Here is a 27,570-nt window from a genome sequence, read left to right as displayed (position 1 = left end):
AATAGTCAGTGGACTGTACGAGGCTTGGTAGCCTCTCGGTGACATCCCTGATGCGAGGCCCCGGTAAGCAGCACACCTCTCTAGAGAGTGCATCCAGTTGCCAAATGGGTGCCTCCATACCTCTCAGGAGAGAGTCGCCTACTACTATCACCCGTCGCCTTTTCTTAGTTGTGCTGGTTGTTATACGGGGGACTCCTGGTGTGACAGGACTTTCCTCTTTGGAAACTATGCTAGTGCTCCATCTTCTGCTTCATTGCACAGTCTGCCAGGTTACTTCAAAGCACGTTTGGTGGTGGGTTCAGTTAAACCGGGTGCCTTGTACCCCATCCTGAGCCTCAAGTAATTCTGTGCTGACTTGAAAGACTGGTGACCTCCAGCTAGTGATCAGGAGTGATCAGACTGGGGCAGTGACCTCTTCTACTATTACAGCTGGATCTGGAGGAAACCTTGTGGCTGGGCCCTCCTTGTCACTGGTACTCTGGGGCTGTGTCCCTTCATTGAATACTTTGGAAAGCATAGGAATAAATACTGCAGATACCGTATTGCATCATATGAATTTGATAGGTTAAAATCAATACCAGGTATAAACAGTGTAGCATGAGTGACATGTCACCTTTCATTGTCTTTTTACCTGTCCTTTGTCTTCTTAGTCTTCCTTGCTCTATTTCTGGTGGGGCACTATTCCGTTGCAGCAAGTTACCTTAAATGGATAAGCATCAATGTTTCAGAAATCAAAATCCAGCATGACCACAAATGCATGGCTTCTTTCTCCCCACTCTGTCTAGACTTCATAGCCATTTGCAAGTATGCCAAAAATACTGGTTTGTAGTAATGTTTACGTAGTGGCTTATCAAAATATTGTTTCCTGGTTAAAAGGAACTTGAATAAATCTTCTGAGTCTGAACTGACCATTGGCTGCCATAGTTCATGGGATTATCTCCAAACAATGCAGACAAGATCTGGAAACTGCCTGCCTTTTAAAACCCCCTTTGAAAATCTTTCTTAGATTTTGAGAGTATCAGCTGTGGGACTACACTGGTTTACAGAGCTCAAGGAATCTCTTCCCTCTTTCTTCTTCAAGTCTATGCCTAGGCTGGAATTTCATCCAGACTGACAGCAAATATCTATTACTTAACTATAAAACAAAACCATGCCATATCAAAGATTAAATGTAATCTGAGCAAGTGCAAATGTTGAAACCACCCTAAACCATATGGCCTAGAGCTCACCTCATGCACCTATGCAGTATACAGTTGTTTTGAAAGCATTGCTGAAGGTCACAAAAAGTGCAAAGAACATGTAAGGCACTGGAGAGAACTTCAGGCAAATCTTCTGGCCCTCACTGCAAGTCAAAGTAAGTTCTGAAGTCTTAGACATGCTGTTAAACAGAAGAGGGATGTTTAGGCAGGGAAGATCATGAAGGATGTCCTAATAATTTGCTACGTTACCACCAAGAAGGGTAAAAGTGTACCTAGAGCAGGTTCTGCAGTGGAATGCCATACTGTTAATGTGCCCTTCTCCTGTGCACGTAGTGTTAGGGTTTGTTTGTGGTTTTGAGTTACGATTTTTTTTTAATGTTATTTTTGTTTGTTTGGGATGGTGGATTTGCTGTAGATCAACCCCCTTTATTAAAGAAAAATTGTTGAAACTTCTCTTCTGACCCAAGGTGGAGTTTCTGATTACTAAATATAGGCAATATCCCATGGGATAAGGTACTTTCTTGAACCTGGACCCTTTTCTGAATCACCTGGCTTCATTTATTCCTAATCTTTGTTCTGTGAGTGAGGAGTTGAGTCCCATGGCCTGTTTATTTAAATAAATTCACTAGAGAGTGACTGAGAGACTTGCAGTCCATCATCAGTAGAGCATTCAACTCTATGGATGTAGCTCTTCAAGTCTGTGAAGTCTTTAGATGTTTAGATGCAGCCTGTAACTGTGTTACTATTTAATGTTTTGGTGTGACTTTTGTTTATTCAGATTTAGTTTTGTTCTGATGAAAAAATCAAATTGCAAAACCTCAGTTGTATTTCTGTGACCGGGGGCTTTTGTTTTGCCAGACAGCCTTACCTTCTGTGTTTCCTACCTTGCTACATCCCTTTAGGAAGTGTTCAAGGATTACAGATCTGATAGAAAATTGTCAGGGAATCAAATAATTGACACTTCGCTGGTTCAGGTGGGTTGGCTCTTACAAGTTGTCTACACAAACTCTTTTGTGCTGTTTTATGGTTCAAACACCATTCTTATAAATTTTCTTGAATTAAACAAGTGGGAAACATAAATTCACACAGACTGGGGATTTTTGCTTGTTTGCAACTGATTTAATAAAGACTCATTGTAAACAAGTTACATTGGTTATAAAACTTTGTTTCAAATAAGAAAAATATTTTATATACCTGGTGTGAAAAAACAAACACACACCTTTATGCTTGGTTAGACATCTTAATATAGTGCAAGTCACCTTACAAAAAAACCCCGTGTAGCAAAGGGCTTGGAATTGTAATTAGCTGTTATAATCTCAGATGTTTCAGGGAAGATTTTTTTTTTACATTGTATTACTTATTAATGCCACTGTTTCTCATTTTGCTATTCACAGAGGGGTTTTTTTCGCACTTCTGAATACTAGATATTCATACAAATTATGTCTGTCTTAATATTGTTTCCAAGTTTTTATTTGGTCTTGAAAAACATTTCATTATGTTTAATTTAGAGAAATGAGATTTCTTTAATTACTGTCTGTAGAAGCTATTAGAAGCCCAATTACATTTGCAAATTCATTTTTTAAAAGCGTTATCATTTTAAGATTAATAATTTTTAAAAAATCCATGATCTATGTGGGATTTTCAAGTTCACTAAGAGTATTCTCTCTACACCCTTCTCCCTATAAGAAAATAATGTCTAAAATGGAAAAATTATCCTAAGAACTGAGGATCAATACATGTCTTTGAAACTGGGCTATCAATTGTGAATTTGAATGAATAGCAATTGTTTTGTTAGGGAGACAGGATTATCAAAATACGTATTGCTTGCCTTCATTCAACATTGAAAATAAGACACAGAGATGCCCTTTAAGAAGTTGAGGGAATGACGGCTACTGGGGATGCAGACGTTTCACCCTCAGAAAGCATGCCTGCGCACATATTGCTGTCATGGATTGTGTATAACCACTGTGTCTATAGGTGTGTCTCCAGGAAAGGTGCTAAAAGAGGTCCACATAGTTGACTTCAGTTTACTAGTTTCTGGAAGACTATGAGTGGGATTTTTCGGTATTTAATTTTTTTTAAAGGTGACTCCAATTTTGTGTGGCCTGTCATTGCGTGTTTCACAGAATTAAAAAGCTGTGGGGCAGTAAGAGCTCCCGTTCAGAGGGCTGGCCGTATACCATAGCTGTGGAAAGCGATGGGCAGACAGTATTGCTAGCCATCTAGCTCTGTGCTGAAAGGTTTTATGAATTATTTGGTTATTTTTTTTCTGTAAAATAAATGTTGTCACAACTCCAACTATATGTACAGTACTGCTCGTGTAATAGCCTGCCTAATTCAGATTAATTGTAGGCTTGCAATGATAAAGGAGCTTCAGCACAGTGGTTATTCTGTCGTATAGATGCAATTAAAACCGTATCAGTGCAGTATAAATAATGCTAAATTAAGTTGCTGTCCTGCCACATGGTGGCAATTTTGAGCTAGTGCACAATGAAAGCTAGCGTCTTACTTTATTCAGAAGGAGTAACTACACCAAGAAAGAGTTTCTAATTTACTTGAATTGCTCTGGAGCAGTGTTATCATCCAAGAATATAAAGTGTGTAAACTACTGTCATTAAAATATGACTAATAATAATAGACCTTTCCTATCTTGCTATTCATCTTAGAGCCAAGCAAAGCTTGAAGTTTACATCTGGTAGTCACAGGATACATGTGCTAGTCTGATATGAGGCCAAAGAGAGAGATGTATTAGCATATTAAAATTTCATAGTGGAGAATAGATTATTTGCTTCAAATTATTTACTTTAGCTGTTTTCAAGGCAGTTTTAGAAAATGCTAATACAAATTATGTAGTGTCAGTTGGATTTTCCCGGTTTATTTGGGCAGCCTGTCATTTTGGGAGCAGAATCCTATTCTAAAGAATGATCATTTTTTCTTACTGGAATGAAAAAGCTAGAAGACACCAGCCTAAAATTAGGATACTGCTTTTTATACTATTTATATCTTGCTGTTGCAGAGCTTTAGCGGGAATAAGTTTAGGAAAAATGATTACATCATAAAATAATTGGGGAAAAAAGTAGAGGCCTAATATAAATCAAGGAAATTTCTTCTTTAGCCTCTGTAGTACAAATTTGTATCAGGTGAAAGGGTAGTTCATTTTCATTACAAAGCAGCCACACAACTTCACCCTTTCTTATTTTGAAGGGATGTGGAAATAAAGCTACCTCTCCCTCCATGAACCCTCCAAGTGCTTAAGTTATTACTGTTTATACCTTAATGCTTCACCGTGCTTTAAAAACACCTATAACTTCATCCCTGGGAAAGCTTTGAGTGTTTAAGAGTATAATAAATATAATTATAATCAGTATATATAAATATAATCAGTATTCCCAGTATAGCTGGAAACAGTAACGAGGGACAAAGGCATATTAACTGCTATTGTTGGAAAGCTCTGGTTTCAATAGCTGGCTAATTTAATAAAGTCTTGTTACAGTAAAATGATTCCGCTGTAAGCAGCGTGTAAAAATTGTAATAAGCACAACAAGCAATGCACTTCTTTTTTCCCCACTCTTTGGGGTAGTGTTTTTTCATGCTGTCAAAGTCCACTACAAGGAACGCTGCAATGTTCTGCAAAGTTGTTTGTCAGTGCCTTGGTTTATTTGTGCAGAGAAGTATTGATTACAGAATGAGAAACATTTGGTTTAACAGCGATCGATGAGGAGCAAACAAAGGACACTGAAGTTCGACTCATTTTAATTTGAACGAAAATACAGTACCCCGTGCAATTTATGATGAAATAAAAAATGATATCTGCTCTCTGTTCTTGTAATCACATTTCTTTCCTGTCATCTGTGACTGAAATAAGTTTAGACAGGCAGCGGACTGTAGTCTCCTGTGTGTTGGGTTTGGGACCAGGTAGCACAAGGGGAGTTTGGAGGGGGTACTCCTGCCTCACGTGGGCTTTGCAGGAGGGTGACAAGCAGGTCCATCTGCCTCTGGAGGTGACCACGCCAAAGAGATTTCACCCATCTTCTATGTGAGACAGATGAGGGTGAACCACCTCAGACTCCTTGACCTGTTTTTTTTTGCAGGACCCAAACGCAAGCTCTCACAAAATGTCTGTGACATAGAGAACACTTGTACTTGCCTTTAACCAACAGCTTGGGCCGTGGGTAGCTGGGGCTCAGGTGTACTCTGTGGCACTTGAACAAATACCATTTGATCACCATGCATTACGGTGGGGGAATTAAATATTCATTGCATCGGAAAAAATGAGTTACTTTAACAAAGTAACCAACTGGGAGACCAAGTTGCAAATTCCAGTTTCTATTTCAATTAATATTTCATAATTAATTCTTGAAAAATTGAACTGTTTCACCATCCCTCTCTCATCTCTTATGCCAGGCTGTTTTGTGGCTCCTGTCTGCAGCAGTCTTTAAAAAATGGCATACAAGGGTGATAAAATAGTGTTTTTGAGTACTTTGAATATGCATATTTATTCATAACAGTATTGGGCATTGACTTGCTAGAAAAATTGATTTTAATGTGCTTCTAGTAGTTGCTATTTGTTTGCTTAGTTCTGTTGTCATTGTCTGCTTTTGTGGTGGTGGTGTTGTCTACTTTTGTGGCCAGTTGATTCTCTCTGGCTCGTAGGATGTTGTGTTACAGACCAGGCTGTGATTCTATTAAATTATGACTTTTATGGCAAGGCATCAGAGACACAGCATCAGAAAATGCATTAAAAATAAATACATAAATACTCAGTTTAGGTTAGCAATGACTTAATGGCACTTCAAAATGTAAATAAAAAATTTTGTATTCTTTTCTTCCCCTCATTTAAATTCATTGCAAAGTATCTGTTTGAAATCAATATTAATTACACAGAAATTGTGATCCTCTTTAGCAAATGGTTTAAAATAGTTGTTAAAAAATTAATGTGAAGGTTATTAGCCTGATTTTGAGCAACATTAAGCCTGTGTTAAATATTCTCATGTAGACTTTTTTTGACAAAATAGTGCTCCCATGTTAGCGTAATTAGTAGTACCATAGTAAAACCCTTCTTACGATGCACTGGGGAAGCAAAGAACAAATTCAAGAACACAGAAGAATCTCATTTCTATTTAAGCAGTAGCCCTTTTCACTACTTATAAGGTAACCTTAAAGATGAGATTACGTTTGTGTCCCTTTTAAGACATTTTTGATATTTGAACTAATCAATCCAGTTATACCTAGCTGTTCTTAAGAAATGCTTTTCATAAGACTCAAACATAAGCTAAACAGAAAAAGGAAGGACCAATTTCTATGTAGATGCCAGGCTGTCTCCCTTATGAATAGCAACACCCTGTATAGTATGCATGGTGTGTGTATACTGAAGCCCTTTAATTTTTCACTTGCAATTATCTATAGTTTTAAATCTTGATGCAGAGCCACATTTTTGTTTAACATATAGATAACATTATTGATCAAAGGAGTAGTATGATTTTCATGTGAAAGAAAAATTCAAAAGTTAAAAATAAAATACTCTGGTGTGGTGGGTTGACTTTGGCTGGCTGCCAGGTGCCCACCCAGCTGCTCTCTCACTCCCCCTCCTGAACAGGACGGGAGGAGAAAATGAGATGAAAAATCTCATGGGTCAAGATGAAGACACGGACGTTGCTTACCATTTACCCTCACAGACAAAAGAAACTCGGCTTGGGGAAGATTAATTTAATTTATTGCCAATTAAAGTAGATTTGGATAATGTAAAACAAAGACAAATTTAAAACAACACTTTCCAAAGTGCAGTTTGGGGAGTTTGACTCCCCAGCTTCCCCCACTGAGCAGCACAGGGGGTGGGGATGCGGGTTGAGGTCAGTCCATGACAGCCCCTCGCTGCTGCACCTTACTCCTCACACCTTTCCCCTGCTCCACTGTGGGTCCTTCCATCGGCTGCAGTCCTTCGGGATAAACCTGCTCCGGCGTGGGCTCTCCACAGGCTGCAGTCCTTCAGGAAATGTCCCCCATGGTCCCTCCATGCGCTGCAGGGAAACACCCACCCCAGTGCCAGGAGTGCCTCCTCTCTCTTCTCCTCCTCAGACCTGGGCACTCGCTGGGCTGTTTCTCACACTTTTTTCCTCAGTCCTCACCGCCTCTGTGGTGTTTTGCCCTTTCTTAAATACATTTAACCAGAGGCACCGCCAGCATCGCTGATGGGCTCAGCTGTGCCCTGCGGTGGGGCCGTGGCAGAGCTGGCTGGAACTGGCTGGAAGCGGCTGTGTCCGGCAGGGGACATCCCTGACCTCTCCTCGCAGAGGCCCCACAGCCCACTGCTGCCAGCAGCCGCAGCCACACAATACATCAGACCCGTTGACATTAAGAAAAAGTAAGATTATTAGGGTGACACATTATGGAGGGGCAGGGGAAGATGTTTTTTGGTGGAGAGGCAAGGAGGAATGAGCCGTCAACAAAGCAGTTTTAACACAGAGAGTGTAAGATCATCAGCACTGAGGAGGGGAGTCAAGGAGGTCCAGCAAAAAGGGTGGGATGAGACTAGAGGGTTTGGAATAAGAAATCTGCTTGAGTTAGTCAAATGCTTGACCCTGGTGGAGAGAAGTCCCTGAGAAGGTATTGTCATGGAGTCGGTCCTGTCATTCAAACGAGACGTGCTGATTTTATTTGCAATGATAGGTAAAGGAGTTAAACTGCAAGTCCCTGACTTGGAAGGCTTGAGTCCATGTCTAAATTTAAAGTTGACAGTGAGATAGCCCAGAGAGGAAAAACAGTAAGAAGGCAGCCTCTCCGTACAAAACCTTATGGTGCCACATGTTCGCTCTGTGTGCTGGGTGTAAAACTCTGGCCAGAAACGAAGGGCCTGTTGTGTAGCTCCCGGCCCCGCAGCACCATGCACTGCCATCTGCTTCCCGTGACTGCCGCCTGCCATGTCCGCTTTCGTATTTTACCACTTCTGCGTTTTCTGCTGGCTGTCGCAGCGTCAGGGGTCATGGAAGAGAGGAGACGTTTGCAGTTTGGTAGAACGTGAAAGAACCAGGTCCTGACATTTGCAACGCATGCCAAGTGAATTAAAGGAGACATAAATGATTGACCACCTCTTAGGAGATACTCGTCGCATGGCTGCAATGGGTCAGTCCTTAGACCGAGAGCACGGCTATTAACCAGTAACTGAAAATAGGTGTTGGCTCTTGGTCTCTTCATGGAGTGCTGAGGAGCTATTTGGATTTTTTTGTCAAATACATGCACTATTTTCAGTCTAGCCATAAATAGATTTCATGCGTTTTGTTTTGATGGTGAGTATCTCAAATTGGATTCCTTCCTTAACTTTGAGGAGATGAGTTGTGTGGTACATATCCCTGCCTGGATGAGAAATGAAACATTTTGACATGAACGTTTGTACAGCTACACAAAAAGGAACTCGTTGAAGTGCAAATGCTGGCTCACGAGCATGAGCAGCTAGTGAAATTTTATTGCTGAAAAGTTCATGAAAAAGTAATTGCAAACAGTATTTGTTCAAGTGTTAAAATATTCCAGTACTTGCACGAAAGTATTGGTGGAGTTTGCTAACCCTCTCTTTCACTCTAGTTTGTTCACATAAAATTTTTGCATATTTGGAAAGTTATCAGCGGTTTGACAGGGTGATGTGATGAAAGTCAGGCTATCTGGAGAGGTCGAAGAAGGGAAGCAAGAGTGAAGTAAGGGTTACACTTCTAAGAGGAGAAGGTTATAGCTGTGCTGCAGAAGGTGAGGAGAGGAAGCAGGGAAAATAGTTTGAGCAGAGCTCATGGAGAGGAGAAGCTGCAATTAAAGAAGAATTGGCAAGTGGGAACACGTATAACTTCATTGGAAGATGGCAGTGATTTTTCTGGTGTTAGAACACACTGATTTATTTCACATGATACTTTCTTTTTTTATTTAACCTTTTCTTCACATGGCATGCTAATTGTTTCCCATTCCAGTAAGCTTATATTCCCTTTCGCTATAAAACCTTGAACCATTTCTGGCTAGTTAATTTCCTTTCACACACCTTTATTTTGCACAGGAATAAAGTGGGTTTAGCACAGAGGAGCTTATAAAGGGGGTTATGACAACACAAAATTTCTGGAGAATTCAGGGATATGTTATCTGCTTCCAGGAGACAAAAAAAAAAAAATCTTGGTTTAATCCTGGCATTTCTGTATGTTAGGCTCACTCCTCTCTTGTGACACTTCATTACGGCTTTTCTGGGTTTGAATAAAAATGTAGTTCACTTTTCTTGTAGATAAGATCACTACTGCTGGGAGCTACTTTCTGTGTGTAGTGTACAGGAGTGTTTTCTGTCCTGGAGACTGAAAACTTTCCAAGTGTGGGTGGTCTCTTACTCCTTTTTTTCCCCCTCTACACTATTTAATGTTTGTGATCTGGCTGAAAGCAGATCTGCTTTCTGCAAGAAATGGCAGAAGTGCCTCAAGGTTGCCAGTAAATTCTTGTGAAGAAGCACACGAATGAAAGCTGATGGTGTTATTGCTGTGCAGCTATCCTGTGGGCAGTCTCCCTGTTTATACAGGAAATTTTTGGTAGCTGGGAAGAGAACCCAGAATTTCAGGACCATAGGTTAGTGCTTTTGTTTCTGGTCTTGTAGCCTTGTTCTTGTGACTTGGTCGTTGTTCATCTCATACCCTGAAAGAAGCATAAGTTTTGTACAGCAATAGTATGTGCTCATATAATAGGATATAATACATGCTGTGTCATTATGCTTGCCCATGAGGTGGCTGAATTGGAACTGGACATTTAACTCATTCCAGAAGTCCCTAATGTTTAAGCATTTCATTCCTGTAACGTTATTGTTCTTGTAATGCAAATTTGTTGCTGGTTTACGGGTACTTTTCTTAAGGTAATTCCTAGGTCCCTTCTTCTTTTAAAAAAAAAAAAAAATTATGTGGATGTGCTGATCTTTTTGTGTAGGACGATAATACAGAGATCCCCACATGAACAGAAGGAGTAAATGGTAGCAACAGCATTCTCTGACATACCGGCAAGAGGTAAATGAAACCTAGAAATAGCTTATGCAGGTCTTTGACCTGTAGGGGACAGTTTGGATTTGTGAACCTCTGCTGTATATTCAGTGCTCTACTGGAAAATGTGGTTTTGTGATTAGCAGCAGCATAGCTATGCATGTAGATACGGCACACTCATTCTGCAGGACAGTCAGTGGAGCTGTGTGCAACCTGCAAAACATCCTGGCAGTAAGATGGAGGACAGGATGCTCATCTGCTTTCTGAAGTGTCACGTTTTGTCTCTCCCCCCCGTGGAGATCTGGCTTTGTACTTAATGTACAAAGAAGGTTTATTTGAGGACCAGAGCATGGTCAGAGTAGCAGACATATAGAGGTAGTTGCTGTATTAGCATAAGATCATTGTGGTGGTAATGACGCTGAATGAGCATAGAAGGCACGGCTGAATATCTGGTCTTCAGTGCATTATTATAGTTAAGCTGTTACTGCATCAGGTAGCTCAGGCACAGCCTGGTGCTTTGAGTCAACTTGGGCACTCAGGGGTTCATAGCAGTACCTGTTTTTCCTCCAAGGTGGCTTATCAGTTACTGTAGGGACAGTTACGTATTTGGTTTTAAGCCCAATTTCTGTAGACACCATTATCTTCTGAAAGCTTGTCTCAAGCCCTGGGTGGTAACTATATATTTCTTTATGTCATTTTCCTTGCTACTCTCTGACTCTCTGGAAGCCCTAGATGTCTCTTCAGCTGCAGTGAAATGCTTCTATAAGAAAAGATGCTAACAGGATTCAGCAAGGGCCTGTGGAACAGTATAATTTTGAAGCTGGCGTTGACGGGATCTGAGCTGGAGAAATGCTACCTGCTTTGAATATTCTTCCCGTACCATTAGCCTGAGTTATCCTTCGTGAGCCATACTCTCTGTGCTGAAGGTGCTCTGTATCTTCTGCCTGGTGCTGAGCACTCTCTGCTCTTCTTAGCTTGGCAGAAACCAAGGATTACTCAGCACCTGGCAGAACATGGTTATGTAACAGTAAGGACAGTAATTGGATAATTTAGTTAGAACATTGTATTTGTTTCCCAGTAATTTGTTCCTTGTTTTGCAGGTTTCCATTTTCCAGATATTACATATGACCATCTAGACAGAAGCCCTCTGTTCTCTGAGTAATTCCCCGTATTTTTTTCACAAGCATATAGATATTTCATTTAATCCTTTGCAGCCTCCCTTTGTGGCATCTGCTTATTTATCACTGTCTTTAAGATCCCTTTTTCACTTGGTAATGTTCATATTTTTGGTCCCTTGGTTACTGCTATTGTAAATTATTATCCAGTAAGATTTATAGCTGTGAGACTTGTACAAATAATCTGTCTCCCCCAGTTAATGGCTTAACACTAAGATACCTTTGTTATTTTCTAATGAAACTGTATGTATAATTTCTAGATAAATTTTTACAGGTATGTCATGAAAATTTAGGTCAGCAATGGAACTGCATCAGACTGTCTGACAGGCTACAAATTGCACTGCACCATGGGCACAGAGATTTTTCAAAGCATATAGGTGGTGAACCCACTGTAGCTTTACAATGACTTAACCTTTTCTTAGACAACTGACATTGGAACCCCTTTGCTGATGGAGTATAATGTAGTACCACGTGAATTGCTTGAGTTTTTTTATTGATTTGTTATCTCATTTAAATGCACAAGGAAAAATGTAATTTAATTTCATTTACGTGTAACTGGGTCACATGGAAACGGCCGTATATACTTTTTTTAATTCCAATAGCATTTTTTATAACTTTTCAGTTCATTCCCCTGCTCCTCCTAAATTGCGTTTAGCTACTTTTAAAACAGGGGTTTGAAATCATTAGATACCCTTTTATATGATGTTCTTATACCTGGAACTGAAGTTTAAAAAAAAAAAAAAGGTTAGGCCATGACATATGTAGATTTATCCAGGTAGTACAGTATGTTGTGGGTTGGGTTTTTTGGTCCTATGTTTTAAGAACTAGCAAGAAGCACATGCTATTTGCCTTTGAGAACTATTCGTAAAATAATTAATGACATTTTTATTTCTCTCGTATTTGTTTGATTGGTACTCAGTTTTTAAAAACATATTCTTTGTCATAGTATTTCATTAAATAGACTCAAATAGACTTTGTCCTACTGATAGGGATCATCCTCTCAGCCAAAACAAGAAAACCAGCGGTGCAGAAGCAGGTCCTTCTCTGCTCGTGAGACTGAAACATTAAAGGGACGGGTGACAAGTTGTCCTCTTGACTTGTTTCATGCTTCCCATGTCTGCATTCAAGCAAGATAGATCACAGATCTCAAATATATTTTTTTACATTTATTTTGAGTAGAGGTGAAGAAAAAGAGCTTTGAATGAGAGGGTGGGTGTTTGTTTTTAAATATGCTGACTTCAGTGAGTCTGAGCTGAGTAAGAGTAGCCCAACATAATGGGGATATTCTGAAAGGCTTTCCATCTCTAGTTTGTTATTCTATGTAACATTGCTGTACAAAAAATGATGGGACTGGGTAGTTAGAGTAATTATTTTGGTTGTTTGATGATTTTTCCCAAATTAAATCTTAAATTTTTGCTAAAAGCGTGTTTAGTCTGTACAATCAACAAATAACTTTTTATGGTCTTTCAGCGTGAGAAGCTGATACATGAGTTGGAGGAAGAAAGACATTTAAGACTTGAGAGTGAAAAAAGATTACGGGAGGTGACACTGGAGTCGGAGCGTAGCAGAGCTCAGATGCGTGGGCTGCAAGAACAGTTTTCCAGGTACGTTGCATAAGTAAACTATGTTCAAAATGTGGGAAGAACGTACTTCGGTGCAAAAAGATTGATCAAACCTGTTGATAGCTTGAATGGATGGAATCTAAGGCAAAAACTGCTCTCCCTCTGAAATTCTGTAAACGTGATGGGCTTTTGGCTAAATGATTGTTAGCATCCTGTGAAACTTAAAAGGCTTATACCATCATTCTATGTAATGGTGAAAATTTTCATTTCTAGAGATTTTGCATTTGTTAGAATTCCCAATAATTTTCTAAGTACAGGTCTTCACTTCTCAAAAAGTGCATGTCATTGATCAGTCAGTATTTGGTTCCTTGTTTCCATTAACCAACAAGAATGGGTTTGATCAATCTGAATAAAGGAAAAAAAAAAGTGATGCCTTTTACCAGCTGGGTAATCATCCTGCTTGGACATGCTTCAAATCTCTTTCTGCATTGACTGGACCAGAGCTTTGTGCTAGAACAGAGCTCCACTTACAAAGGAACCATTTTAGAACTGGGATTTAAGACAAACCATTCATATGACGACAGGAAGGATTTGAGTTATTTATTGTTTTCATGATGCATGATGAGATCTTGTACATCAAATAGAATTTTTTACTGTTTTTGTCACATGAGCAGAATCAAAACAATCAAAATCAAAAGACACAATGGAATTTTATGTTGTGTATTTTTCATCAAGACTGAATATTAACTCATTCCCTCAGGCTCCCGAATCGTTGAAAGGTTCAAGTTCAGTTTAATATGGTGAAAACAAGCTGTGGGGTGGGTTTTTTCTTTGGTTATTTTTGTTGGGGTTTTTAGGGTTTTCTGTGTTGGGCATTGTTTGTGGTTTTTTTTCCTCAGCGTCTGCCTTGCTGCTCTTCTGATCTGAGATTAGGTTTCTAGGCAACGCTGCAAAAGCTGTTAATAGCAATAATAAAATTTGTTCTGATCCGTTATTTTGTTTTTGTAAAATTTCCATTAATCCTCTTCAGATTTTAAAAAACTATCAAAGTGTTCAGATAAGTCTGAAATTCTTTCACTAAAAATGCTAAGGATATTTCTTTTTCAGTTTTTTGTTGTTGTTCTATGTTTTTTGTTTCAATTTTTACTTATTCTGATGAGACTCCCTGAGTAATATGCACAAAATAAATCCACCCTATGAGTGTTCTTGGTTACAATATTTTGCTCTATTATATATTAATCTTTGTTTATGGAAGAATTTCCTGAGGTCCTGAATTTAGAACAGTATTATTGTTACAATAACTAGAAGCCTTTGAAATAAACTTTAAAGATGGTGCAGCCCTGATTAGGAAAAAAAGAAAGGAAGAGGTGAAGGGAAACCAGTCTCCAGAGTAACGCGCCCAGTAACTTGGTAAAATTTTAACTGTTGCATATTCAAATCTTTTCAGGATAACCCTTCATTATTCCTGTGAAACTGTGGTAGTCTGATTCAGTTCTACAGTGTTTCTGAAAAGAATAACTGTGTTATTAGTTAGGATCCCTGAAGTCCACTATCTTCAAATTAATCCATTCTTTTTCTTCCGTTGCTATTTGCAGTCTAGCTTGCTCTGATCTATCAAGAAGCAAAGGGATGCAAGTTCTTTGGATTAAAGTTGTTTGTCTCTTTATTTTTGTACCTCTCATTTAGATAAAGGTGAATGCTGTCTAAATCAGTATTATGTTCTTTTTAAGGCTGCCTACACGTTAGCTATACTGTTTGAAGGCAAACTTAAATATCACTTTTCATTAATGGCACCTAAGGTTGGCCCTGTTATTACCGATGATGAAAACTGCCGTTGGCTTCATCAGGCTATGATTTTATTTTAGTGTAGACCAGATGCTAGGAAGAGAATGCATCACTTAAATACTTCATTTGCTTTTAAAACATTATGTTTTTTTATGATGAATATTAGAGGTTATTTTTTCTTATGTTTATTAGAATATTAAGATATTTGCTTACACAAACAGACTTTCTCCCTAAATGAGTGTATTTTTTCTTACCCTGCTTGAGCAAGTAATGACACTGGCAATGGGATAATCTTGTGCTGCTTAGAGATTCTGTATTGTTTGAAGGATTTGAGACTTTTTTCTCAATTTGAGAACAATTAAATTGGATGAGACGGGTGGTGATGGGAGGAGATGTTAAAATCAAGCAAATCGGAAGTATTTTGGAAGAAGATGGCTAGAGACTAATACTTTGGGCCCAAATGTTCTGGCTTTCAGATGCAGATAGCCTAAAGTAAGAACATACATTATAGCGTAAATCTTTTAAATCTGTATAATTCCTGAACTGAGTGGATTTACATGGACATTCCTACATATACATGCAGTGCAGTGTGTTAAACTGTGATTTGGAGGATGTTTCTTTGCATCTCAAAATATTTTCTCTGCATCTTTGAAAGAATGAAACATGATAGTTTTTGGAAAGCTGTAAGCTGACCTTTGTAATCAGGGGAGGAAAGCTGCCTATTCCTATCTGAAATTGTGTGAAAACTTTAATCTGTCATATAAGCATATAGTTTGAGATGGAGGAGTTCAGAAGGCAAGGGTTTTTTTTTATTGATTGACGTTTCTGTTCTTACCAAGTAAGCAATATTCCAGGCTAGGAGTCTGAAATAAATCGAAGTTCTCTTTCTTAATATCTGTATAAATCTGCCAGAGCCTTAAAGTGACACAGCGGTTAGTTTGATAAATATGTGACAGTTGCTGTAGAAGGAGAAAGAGCTTTTAAAACCAAATTTCTTCTCCAGAATTGTACTGTGGTGTATCTATGTGGTTTACAATTTGTTTTCTAATTTTACTGGAGGTGAATATATTTAAGGTGTGGAAAGATCCTGCAGGAAAACCATTTAATGCTAAAGCTAGGATTTTACACTGTAGTTGGATGCAGTTATTTTTGCATTACCTTAGTGTAATCTCACCTTGAGGTGAAATCCTTGATGTTTTCTTTCTCAAAACCACTGAGATCTGTTGCTTTGCTGCAGCTGTTTTGTTAAATTCTATAAGGCCCATATATACATGACAATGTATAGATGAATGTTGCGCAAATGCATGAAGACTAACCCTATAAATACCTAAAGCTCAGTTTCTTCCAAGACAGTGTCATGCAGTCTGACTTTCCCATTTGGATTGTTGGCAACTGTTATGTATATACTGGCGGGCCACTATTTATGTTAGTATTATGCCTGCTGCCTCTTTATCTAGCTCTAGAGGAAATTAGGTTAATTGTTTTTGGTTTGTTTTTTGTTTGTTCATTTTTTAGGAGTTTTTTTGATTGCTCACAGTTTAACATTAGTTCCTCCTTGGACATTAGAGAAGAAAATACACTGTGTCTCATGTACCTCCTTGTTCTTGGTTTCAGCTGTGCTTTTCCTGCTTTCAGCATCTTCCTACAAGAGTAGGAACAGAAATGCAACAACCCTGCCTGAAGCAGTAGGTGTGATTTATAGTATCACTTTAAAAAGCACAGTAATACACACAATATAAATTGATTACATTTCTCTGCTGTACATCAGTAAGCAATAGAAATTGTTGTCTGTTGAGTGCATGCAGTACGTGTAACTCCAAACTGGGATTAAATGTTAAAGCAGTAAAGGAGGTAGCTTTACTTACGTTATTTTGATTACTATTTTGGTCTAAATGAAGGAAGTTCAATAAACACGCTACTGTAAAGTATATCTGTAAACAGTAATTGAAGAGGCTGGTATAAAATCTTAAAATCCCCCTTGGGTAAATTTCAAAAATTCTTTCAGTTAAGATGATCTTGTTTATAGGTATCAATGTCTGTGACTGGAAAACTGCCTCAGGCTTTTAAGAATGGATGTTACTGGAAAAGTAGGAAATGGTCCTTGTTTGATCTCCCAGGGTCCTGCAAATGGGATGAGTGCAATTCTCATTAGATTGTATTTCAGCATTCCCCTCACATTAATATTGACCGTAGGGTTAAGCCTGTCACTTCTGACAAGGGGAAAAATGACTACTACAAATCTGATAACACTTCGCATAAAAGGACTGCATGGCTATTGGTTTAAACACATCCTACATGGCTTCCTCCAATTATTGTTAATTCCCCTTGCTCCATTCTGGCTTCTCAGTAGGTGAGTGGAAATGATAACTCTTTTCCTAGCAGCTGTGATAAAGAGATTTTTTGCATTGCATCAACACGTTGACATTGCATCATCACATTGTAATTTCTAATGCTATTACACCTGCTTGTTCTAGAGGTCGCCACCTGCTTGCACTTCAGTGGCCTTACTGCCATGACTGGTAATCCATATACAACAGAGACTGTGTCTGGAAAGTATAAACCAGTAGGATTCCTTGGTAGCCCCTGTGGTCGGTCGCTTTGTCTAATGCCCATTGAATGCCAATTTAAACCATTAATAATATTTTAATCTAGTTTCTGGGGAGGTTAAAATGCTCTCCTGGCAGCCCACTGATGGTATTCCTTTGATTTTATCATAGCAGGGATGAGTAAAATGCTGTGTGGGAATTCACTCCTTGTCTCAGAAGAAGGTTACAGAAGGAGCTGTCTACAGTTTTCCCCTTCTCTTTTGTGTAGTTCTGCAGTAATCTCTTATCATCCTCCCTGAGTGGCCTGTTATGTAGGGTTATTGAGGGATGGAGATTGTCACAAAGATAGAGTTTATATCAAAGGCTGACCTTGTCATCCTGCCCTATGTTTTTAGATACCGCCAGATTTTATTAGATGTGCTGTGTGAAATGTTACAAAGAAAACTAGTGAATAAGTATAAAACACAACTTTCTGACTTGAAAAAGTGCTCCATGTCTGGTGCATATCTCACTTGTACGCTTGCTGCCTCCTTTGCTGCTGACCATCTTCAAACATGTTTTGGTGGGTTGACCTTGGCTGGCTGCCAGGTGCCCACCCAGCTGCTCTCTCATGCCACCTCCTCAACAGGACTAGGGGAGAACATAAGAAGAAAAGAAGCCTCATGGGTCGAAATAAGGACAGGGAGACCACTGACCAATTACCATCAAGGGGAAAGCAGACTCGACTTGGGGAAGATTGATTTAATTTATCGCCAATTAAAAATAGAGAAGGATAGTGAGAAACAAGGACAAAAATAATAACACCTTCCACCACCTCTCCCTTCTTCCCAGGCTCAACTTCATTCCTTCGTTCCCGACTCTTCTACCTCCTTCCCTGAGCAGCATGGTTGGTGGGGGTAGGGGGAGGTGGGGGCTGCTGCTCAGTTCAAACCACTTTGTCTCTGCGGCTCCTTCCTCCTCACACCTTTCCCCTGCTCCAGCATGGGGTCCCTCCCACTGGGGTCTTAGCGTGCTGGGGGGCCTCTCTGCTGTATGATGTAAGAGAGGTGGGGCTGATGTCTGCTTCACAGGCAGGCACCGGTTCTGGAGCTGCCGCTCTCGGTGCACTGGGCCGAGTGCTTTCACTGGAGGACTGCTTAGCTCTTGGCTGGACCTGCTGAGCCTCAGGACGTGGTGTGAATACTGTTTTACCAGGGCTTTGACCTAATGCTTAGGATATCGATCTTGTCTTTTGATTAGAATTGACAGAGTAAAAGGATGAAGTTTCTTTTAGATTAACACTGATGGGGTGAGTATATTAGTATTTTTATTTATGTGCATGTATGACACGGGTACATATTTCATATCTAATCGTTGCTCAGAAGTGTCAAGCACTATTTTAAGTAAGATCAAGGAGCTTTTGTGTGAATAGTTTTCATCTGGCAGAAAATAAAGGAATGGTTTTACTAAACTCATGAAATTAAGCCCAAAAAGGAGTTTGCCCCAAGTTATATATGGAGTTTGATGACCCCCCTCAGTTCATGGGCTACTTTGAACTAAATATGCTGGTTTCCTGTTGTTTGACCAACAAGAAGAAAAAAAGGAATTTTATAATTTTTCATACCAGGCTTCATTTTTTCCACTCTTCTGTTCTGTGTATGAATACGGTGGTTTTGAAAGTACATACGCACGAGAAATATCTTCAAAGAATGTGTTATCTCAGTTTTCTTCAAAAACTACAATTCTCATTCTCATGTTAGAAACCATCAGGTTGAAATACGTATTTTCCTACAGAAGTTGAGAAAGAACAAAAGCAGTCAGAGTGACTGCAGAGGGCTGAAGAACCGTTGTAAACTCAAAACACAGAAGTCATGCAAGGACCAGAAGTTATAGCCGACTATATTGCATGATGTACGCTGACTTACGTAACACTTTTAGAGAGCAATGGATTGTTTTGCTTCAGGCATTATTAAAGATGCACGTAGAGGTACATGCAGTTCCCGGTCTTCTGTAGACTCTTCAGGCGCTGAAGCTACATTAAGAGCCAGCCCTATTTCAGTACCCCAATGCACTAGTACATCATCTGGCGGTGTTTCATGGCAGCTCTTAGTTGCTGAAAGCTTCTTTCAAGGGTTTCAGGGAAATAGATAATTTTTACCTTCCACTGACAAAAACATTGCTATCTGTGTGCTCAGAAAATCCTGAGTTTGGTTTGTATTTATTTATACGCTCACAGTATGCGTCATACTTGTATTTCTGGAAGGTTGCATCTATTGCCTTTTACTGATTTATCAGAGCATGAAATGATACTCTGCTTCCTCTGTTCTACCTAGCACTACAATTCAATAGGATACAGTGGTTTTTTTTCTTTGCATAATGTAATAGGTTAGCACCAAAGTAGTACTAGGTTACAGTGTAATCCTTTGGTTTACCCTGTCACTTAAAACATACAAGACAAAGCCTGACATAAAAGCAATGTATCAATATTTTCACCACAATTTAGCAGGTTACCAATACCCATATACAGGTCCACACACAACATATAATCCCCTCCATGCATTAATTTTTGTAGTAGAAAGATGGTTTGAATATTCTCTGCACTGCCATTCCATGGTCCTGACCAAGCAGAACCTATCTATATTAGATAGTGTGTGGTAGGTATCCATAATCTCTCTGGCTGTTTCACTCCCAAAGTGAGAGATCTCTACCAATGTTGAAGGAAGCTCCTGGAAGCATGTACCAAATAATATTGTGCTCGAGAGTAAGAGTAGGGATTCCTGTGCAGATGTAGGGATTGGGTTTATAGACCCTTTTATGTTGGAAGACAGTGAAAACCTCATTTTGGTGAAATCACAGACTCCCTTGCTACTGTTGTTTAAAGAGATCGAGGTTCATGTTTGGTGTTTATGTACTGTGAAAACCTGTACCTGTCGAAGTTCACGGCTCTGTGCATTTTATTTTGCATAATAATAGGCATATTTTTGCACGTATTTCTAGCTACAGATAATTCTCCATTGTAAAACATGTTTAGATTTATGAAAAAACAGTGCTGATGTAGGAGATAAGTTCTATTACTGAGTAATGTTGCTGCCTAAGAGCCGTGCAGTCACGTATGGCAAGATGTTTCCGAGGTAGATAGGACTCTGGTTGTCAGGAGGACTTCTGTTACTTATTGCTGGTTTGCTGTTCTTACAGATGTATTTTTAAAATTGCATTGGAACATGGAAAGTTAAAGTACTGACTGTTTCTTTCCTGTGGAACTTGCCACAGTTTGGTTTCTTTAGAACTTGGGAAATCAGGAAAGTCACAGATGTGTCACGTGCTCTTCTGCAATTCCTTGATGCCATATAAGGTAAAGAGACGATTCAAAACCAACACATTCCTTCACATATTTAATAAAAAGATTCCTTTGCTAGACATGATAGATACCTTAATTCCAAGGACCAGCAGGAGGATCAGCAGATCTGCCAGAAAAAAAGCTGCAAAGATCAGCAGAAAATCATTTGTTTTCCTTTAGTTTATTTTTTCCCTTAAGTCAAGCTATTTGATATTAATCAGCTGTGGTCTAAAAGAACATATTTTTAAATGCTTTCTTTTAACATTACATTCTTAATTCTGAGCCATATTTTAGGAAAGAACCTGCCCTGATTACACTGGAAGATGGTCATCACTTTTTCTTCATAGCTTGCCTTGATGCTCCCATGCACGATTACCCCCTCTATGTGAAAGACCAACTCCTTCATGCTTAGGTCACCTTTTTATTTGGAGGTATGGGGTGTGTATATATATATTTGTATACAACTAAGGCATTTTTACAAAGATCATAAAAGGATGAAAAGTAATTTTAAACAGAAAATTATGTCGGTGATAGGAGGATAGAAGGGCATATAATAGATGAGAAAGCAGGAAGGCCTAACAGCGGTTCTGTCTTAGTCTTCCCTAAAGGAAAATAACAGCATACATATAGCAATAAAGATTGACAAGGATGATCTGAGATCACAAGATAGAATGTGAAAGATAACCAGTTAAAGAATTAAGATAAGTAGATTCAGCCAGGAGTTCTTGATCATACTCACAGGCACCAACTGTAGTCAAACAACCACTGACAGTTATATGTGTAGGCAGTTGAAGAATGAGTGAAGTCCCAAAGGAGCGCTATTTACTTATATATAACTAAGAAGTGGTGCACAGAAGATTAGACTGATTTGTTAATAAAATTTAGATATGGTTCTACAACAGTCTTCATGAAGAAGACTAAACAATTATGGTCCCAGTGCTCAGCTCAGTTGCCTGTGCTCTAATAAGTAGCTTCTGAGAAACTCTTCCAGGAAGAGTTGTTTTATTAAATTTAAGGTACTCAGAGAAGAACTGCTGTGGTTAACAATGCTCTGTAGTATCTCTCTTGAAGTGCTTTTGAAGTTAGAACATGGCTAGAATCAGATGCTACATCCTTAGTGGCAGCTACAGATGATCTGCTTTGGGAAAACTTTTTCAGGATGGAAAAAAATTATGATATTCCCATGTCCTGCAATATAAGGTTAATCCCTCACTTGACCCATTAGGAACTCCTTCCAACCAAATGTGTTAGAATAATTTTACAATGTTTTGCAGAAAAGATGATAATAGGCAATATATTTAAAGGTGGCAGGTTCCTGTCTAGAAGCAATCATAAAACTGTAAATCACTTTTCTGTATGTGTTGAAAGTTCATGTGTGCTTTAAAAATATTAAAATGGAAGACTGCCTTTGCTTATAAGACTACCTAATTTTGTCAATTCTATATACTATTTCTCTCCTCGTTAACGGACGTTACTATTAACATACTTTGAAGAAGTATGTAGTAATGACTCCACATAATCTGAAGATTCTTCTGTTTCAAAAAAGAAGGCCTTTCATATAACTAAGTGCCTTTAAAAATATCAGTAATTCTTTCTGCCATGTTTCCTACCAAAACAAATAAGAGAGAGTTTTCTTTTTAATTTTGGTGGGATAGAAGTCTTCAACAGTTTATTTTATTCATGTAAAAGCCAGATCCATCCTTCTGAACCTGAACATGGAAAAATTCTCTACTTCAGATTGTATGTGTACCTTTGTCTTTTAAAAATATTGTCTTCATTTCATAATATCTGTATAACAAAAGAATATTAAAAAGGAAATGGAGGGAATACCTGTGAGAGAAGGACAATGTGGTGATAAAGATCTTGAATCCTTACAGTAGAATATACTACAGAGAGTCACCTTTGAAACAGCGTTGTCATTTACATTTTTGAATCCATTAATTCAAAGAGATCTATGTAAATGGAAATTATGTCCCAGTAAAATGATTAAAGAAGTTAAACTAGGTAGGGAGAACAGGCAAGAAGAAAGCTGGCAAAGAACAGATGTTACCTTAGGGTCTGTCATGGATGACTGTGGTAAATTTAAAGACTCTTTTTAAAAGCCTCAGACTGGTTTGAGCTAGAGGGTTGTCTACCAGAGTTGTCTCCTACACCAACATGATGACTCAGTCTCTCTTTAAAGTCTTTTGTTTCTCCGTAGTGTTGTACAATGGTACCTTTTATTAATTACCCCTTCCTGGGAAGGGAGAGAATATGAAATGGAAATGACAGGAATGTTGTGAAACCTCCAGTGCACGTGCCTTTCACAACTGGCGGTCTTACGTATGCTCATGCCAGGCGTACATGTGCTGTCCACCCTTTGAGACTAATTTCTTGAAAGTGAGCAGTTCTCTTGGAGAGTCGAGAAGACACACATTTTTAAAATTACTATGTATAATGTTAGTTAAGACTGATCCTCTGATTCCATGATTAGATTTAAGTCACTACCAGATAACAGGGATTTATCCCATTTTAATTTGCTGATCCCATCACACCTGTGGTTCCTTTTGTTATATGATTGTAAACCTATACTTAAAAGCCATATCTGATATGCGATTTGCAGATTATAGACTGTTTCTCTTTACTAATGGGTAGGAGAGAAGCATGAGTTTATGATCATGATTTTGTGGTTGTTTTTCTGTTAGATGCTTCAGGTGGCTTGTATTAATAATTTTCCTACACTATTAAAGTTGTGTTATAAACTGTAAATGTATCATTAATGGGCAGTGGTGTATATTCAGATTGATGGTGGTAATGGTGGTAGGTACAGAGCAAATTAAACTATGAGGGAATATTATGATTAAAAAGCTGACATAAAACCAAATGATCTTGCTAGTGATACTTCTCTTTTATGAGCATGATTGGAATCTTCAAAGGATCATTGGTTGACGGAGTCTAAATTTTACCTTTACAATTTTACAACAAACTAAAACAGGGAGCCTACACTCCCATTCTAATTGCAAGCAGATAAAATCTGATCCAGAAAAGTGCTCAGCCTTTTTAAGATACTGGTGTGCCTTCTGCTCTCATTAAGGGCAGAAGGAAAGGAGTGCTTCAGGCACCTTTGAGGAGTTTGGTGCCTTAAATAGTACAGATGTGCAGATTTGTGGTACAGGGGATAAGAACATGAAATCCTGAATGTTATCTCTCTGAGTAGAATAATAGGGGAATCCTTTGTCTTAGGTTTCAAAGCAAGGTTTTCTGTTTCTCATGTGTGTATGAGGCAGGGAGGAGAAAAGGGCTTTCTCTAAAGTACTCTGAAGGAAATGGTACAGGCAACAGAATAGGAAAACATGCACAAAGATGTCCCGACTTGGTATTGCCTCTTGTATCCAAAGGTGGGCCCTGTAGATTGGGACTTTTGCTCTAGTCAGTGAGAAACTGTTGTAGAATCAAATCTTCACTCACAGTTTGCATAGCTGGCTTTCTAATGCTGGTGTGCAAGTAAAGAGCTGGTCTTAAAATGTGACCAATACATAATTCGTAAATATAATCAGTTTGTCATCCTGCTCTGCATAACCTCTTAAGTACCTATGCTAACTAATGGAAATAGAATAATTTATCTGCCTGACTTGAGACGGTACTATATTTTTTCAACCTAGTAGCAATTTGTAGTCTGCATAGCTTGGATTGTTTCACAGGAGAATTATTATGGTAATTTTAATTTTCTCTTAGAACTTGTAATTATGCCACAGTATTGTTCTAATGCAACAGGCCATGCAGCAGTCCATTTGTTTCTCAGTGCTCAAAATTGGACAGGGCAACGTAAAAATTTAGTGTTAATCTTTTTCTTTTATCAAAATGTTTTGGGTGCATGTTTTCTTCTATAAGCACATTTCAAATATGATTATTAAAAGTTGCAGTGAGTATATTTAAAGCTGAAAAGCTATTATATTAGGTGCGAACTGTTTTGGAGTTTTGCTTCTCAGAGTATATGATAAACATTAAGAGAACAGGATGGGATTTGCTTTTCTTGTATAGGCTTATAGACCTAGTTCTTCTGATCATTCATCCCTTACTCTGATACTACATTTTACAGGTGCATCCTCAGAGATTTATGCCCTGAAGGCCTAAGAAGTTTGTTTCAGCTGCATGGATGTTGCTTGTGCATTTTCTTGATACACGTAATCAAAATTACTTAGAGGAAAAATGGGATTTAAAAAAGAAAAGATGCTTGGTTATAGTCCATCAGTATCAGTAAGAACAGTTGTGAGGTCTTTCTTCACTCCTATTTGAAGGAAAGGCTTAAGATTCTCACTGAGTTTTGATCTAGACCTAGCAGAGGGAATGACCCTTGGAAAGGAATGGGCATTTCCCTTCTTATGGATTAAGAAAGCATTGAAGGACAAATGCTACAGTTTTAAGTCATCTGACATGATTCAAACTATTCAAATAAATAAGGAAAATTGGTGGGCCAGATCCTCACCAGGTCCTGAAAGGTGCTAGATGACTGCACTAAAAATGCAACAACGAGAGTCGACTATATCTGGCTTATGGCAGGAATGGACCTAAGTAATTACCGTGAGCTTTGCCCGTAACAGGCTTATTGCTTAAAATCTTGATATTTTTTGCATTGTCATTAATCATACTGAATTTATATGACTAATATGGTTATAATGCCTGACTCCATAGGGATTCTGTTACAATTTAGTAACAATTACTGTCTACTATTGCAGATAGCTTTTATTGTAAAGCATTGCCAAAAATCTTAATGTGATTATCTTTGGTCATAATGTGTGCTTCAGTTTGCAGATACTGTAAGAAAATGTAGATTGATATGAATGATTGTTTCAGTGTAACATGGTTTTAATTCCATGTGTAGTGCTTGCCTCATAATCTCAAATTTTATGAATTGGGCACTGCTAACCTTCAGTCCAATTGTGTATTAGATAGCATTAATTAAATATGTATTTCAGAAAGCATCCATTATCTCCTGAGGGTGCAGTATAATAACTACAGATAGGTTATTCTGAAAACATTGTCCAAAGGATGTCAATAGAATATTGCGTTGCATGAAAGAATGAGCTGCTCTTGTGACAATCAGATAACTAAGGATATGCTGCAAAAGGATGCAGAGAAACTACAAATCCTGTTCAGAACAAGTCACATCACAGAGAACACTGAGTATTTTAGGTTGTGGTTACACACTTTTAGTTTACATATACCTTGGAGAAGATTTTTCTTTTGCATCATTCTATTTCATGGTAAATGAATCCCAGTTCAATTGCTTTCTTCAAGATAAGGGATTTTACTCTTCTTGGTTTTCACTACCATTCCAGGTAGGAAGGAAGAAGTGGCATGCCGAGGAAGAGTTGCATTTGTCATGAGAAAAGTAGTTAGGAGGAGATGTGAGACGATGAGGCTTAATGCTGCAGGAGAACAGAGATTTCTGTAGTCTCTTGTTTTGGCACAGGAGGTTGTGCTGCATTTTAGAACTTGACATACCTTTTTCTGCAAGCATTTTTAACTCTCCTTTTTGTTCTTCTATATTTGTGGAATTTAATTGTCCAGTTTTTCATGCCAGTACATAACAGAGAAAGCACATCCTGCCGTACATTGTGCCTGCATTGGAAATCCAAGTAAACTGTGTGTTTTGAACTAAGTTTTCATTCTCTAGGAATACAGATTAGATCATTAAGTTGTAGTGCCCTTATCAGTGTTCACAAGCTGCAGAGTCTATTAATTGAATGAATGTGACATGGGTTGATATACTGTCTCACCTGATCACAAGGTAACCTTTTTCTGTCTTTAGCTATAAGTTTCATCATTCACGCTAAAGCCTTTTTAGAGGCACTGAGTTGATTGTGGTTTTATTGCTGTGTTCCATTTGTCTTCAGTTGGCAGATTCCTTCCAGCTTGTATCTACTAGATACTAGATACTAGATACAAATAGATACTACTTGTATCTATTTTCATAAGAAAGCTAATCATGTATAGGTCATGTATAGATGATAAGCAAATAACAGTAGGCCTTTGTGTATATTCCTTTTTACTGGAAAAATCAGTAAGAAACTGGAAAATTCTGACCACCTGTACTACCTTCTGAAAGTCAGGTAAGGCAGAGCAAGGTAATCAGTAGATTAAAAAGCCAGGGAGTTGACTGACTTCAAAATTACAGTTACAATTATGGTATATCCAAGTGGATCTGTGTTAAAAGTGGTCTACAGTGGAGATCCCTCCCCTTGGCTTGTTGAATGCAAGTGTATCTCAGAATATGAATTCTGTTCAAGACAAAGTATTTCTTAATTTCAAGTACTATAAATGTCTGCTGCTACTATGCTTGTATTCTCAAACTGAAGAGAAAAAAAAACAAAAAACAATCCAACTGTGAATGTCTTCCTTAAAAGGCAAAAGTCTGTCAAATTCAGTTCTTATATCTTAGTCTCAACCCTTCACAGAGAAAAGAGCTCATTTTGTCTAAGACTATGCAGTAGTGAATAGTGGGAGATTATGTTATGTTGGTGTGAATTTACTGTAGAACCTGTTAAAGAACGAATGAGGGAAACTTACATTTTTTAAAAAACATTGAGTTTCACGGAGGCCATTGGGATCCATTTCTGAAATAGTTGTTGAAGATGATTTTAGTGTAAACAGGAAAGAATAATGGGTTACTGGTTTCACTAGTTTCATATTTCCATGAGTATTCTTGTTGTAAAAATACTTTAAATATCCTGGGTTTCATTCAGCTCTTGCAGTCACGTGCTGAATTGCTGAAATTTATAGCATTGCAAAATAGCGAGCAATATTTTCCCATTCCAAACTTGCCTGCATTTCATTGTGAGCCCTCTGTTGCATATTTTGTGTCATATTTAGTGTTTATTGCAGTGCTATATGTATTTTCTCAATCAGTGTGTTTGTAATAGGACAATTATACTGGTAACTGCAATGTGAAACACATGCATCATGATCCATTGTAGTGCTGGCAGGATGAGAAATGTCAATTGAGGCTGTTATAAGAGGTTTC

General features: G+C 38.4%; 1 protein-coding gene across 1 annotated transcript in view; it reads left to right on the top strand.

Annotated features, from left to right (window-relative positions):
* Window positions 1-27,570, top strand: part of NCKAP5 (NCK-associated protein 5) — a 398,182-nt gene that overhangs the window by 177,540 nt on the left and 193,072 nt on the right. The window contains exon 4 of the mRNA XM_009325811.1: window positions 12,829-12,962. Coding sequence (XP_009324086.1) covers window positions 12,829-12,962 — 134 coding nt within the window. The remainder of the gene's footprint in view (window positions 1-12,828; window positions 12,963-27,570) is intronic.

Source organism: Pygoscelis adeliae, unplaced genomic scaffold, assembly GCF_000699105.1.
Source record: "Pygoscelis adeliae isolate BGI_AS28 unplaced genomic scaffold, ASM69910v1 Scaffold51, whole genome shotgun sequence".
Classification (NCBI taxonomy): domain Eukaryota; kingdom Metazoa; phylum Chordata; class Aves; order Sphenisciformes; family Spheniscidae; genus Pygoscelis; species Pygoscelis adeliae.
Note: the sequence above shows the minus strand (reverse complement) of the source record. Positions and strands in the feature narration are given on the sequence as shown.